Below are 700 nucleotides of genomic sequence, written 5' to 3'. Positions count from 1 at the left end.
TGCTGCTGCTGCTGCTGCTGCTGCTGCTGCATGCAGCTGAGAGCTGTCGATACACCTCAGGGGGTTGGGGGCCCTACACCCCACCCCTGGGGGCCCCCTAAAGAAATGCAGCATCGCAGCCTCGTGGGGGCCCCCTTCTTCTTCCTCTCTGCAGCTGCAGCAGCAAGCAGCAAAACTAGCAGCAGCAGCAGCAGCAGCAGCAGCAGCAGCACGGGGGGTAAGGGAGCCGTCTGCTGCAGCAGCAGCTGGGGGGGCCCCTCTTCTTTTTGTTTTTGTGTTGCTGCTGAAACAATTCAATTAAACAATAAATACAACTAAAGGAGACAGAAACTCCTTCTATTTGCTGCTGCTCTTGCTGCTGCTGCTGCTGCTGCTCTCATTACTCACGCTGCAGAAGCCGTTGCTGCTGCCGCTGCTGCTGCTGCTGCTGCTGCTGCTGCTGCTGCTGCTGCCTCAAACACCCCACCATCAACTGCAGCACCAAATACAACAAAAAGCCCAAAAGGATAAAAACAAAATACAAGAAGAAGAAACAAACCAGCAGCAAACGCTGCTGCTGCGCAGTGGGGCCCCCGGGGGCCCCCGGGGGGCCCCTGGGGGGCCCCCTGGGGGGCCCCCCGAGGGTACAGCTCTGCTTCTTCGTCTGTAGTTATATGCGTTTCTCTGCAGCAGCTGAAATGAAATAAGTTTTGGTGTACAT

At 56.9% G+C, this 700-nt stretch overlaps 1 protein-coding gene across 1 annotated transcript in view; it reads left to right on the top strand.

Moving 5' to 3' along the window:
* Positions 1–105: 105 nt before the first annotated feature.
* EMH_0027100 (uncharacterized protein) overlaps positions 106–700 on the top strand; it is a gene marked incomplete at both ends in the record, with an annotated part of 5378 nt that continues 4783 nt past the window's right edge. Inside the window, one exon of the mRNA XM_013502709.1 lies at positions 106–217. Within this exon, the coding sequence (XP_013358163.1) occupies positions 106–217 (112 nt within the window). The remainder of the gene's footprint in view (positions 218–700) is intronic.

This window comes from Eimeria mitis, genomic scaffold (assembly GCF_000499745.2).
Source record: "Eimeria mitis Houghton genomic scaffold, Emh_scaff999, whole genome shotgun sequence".
NCBI classification, from domain to species: Eukaryota; Apicomplexa; class Conoidasida; order Eucoccidiorida; family Eimeriidae; genus Eimeria; species Eimeria mitis.
Note: the sequence above shows the minus strand (reverse complement) of the source record. Positions and strands in the feature narration are given on the sequence as shown.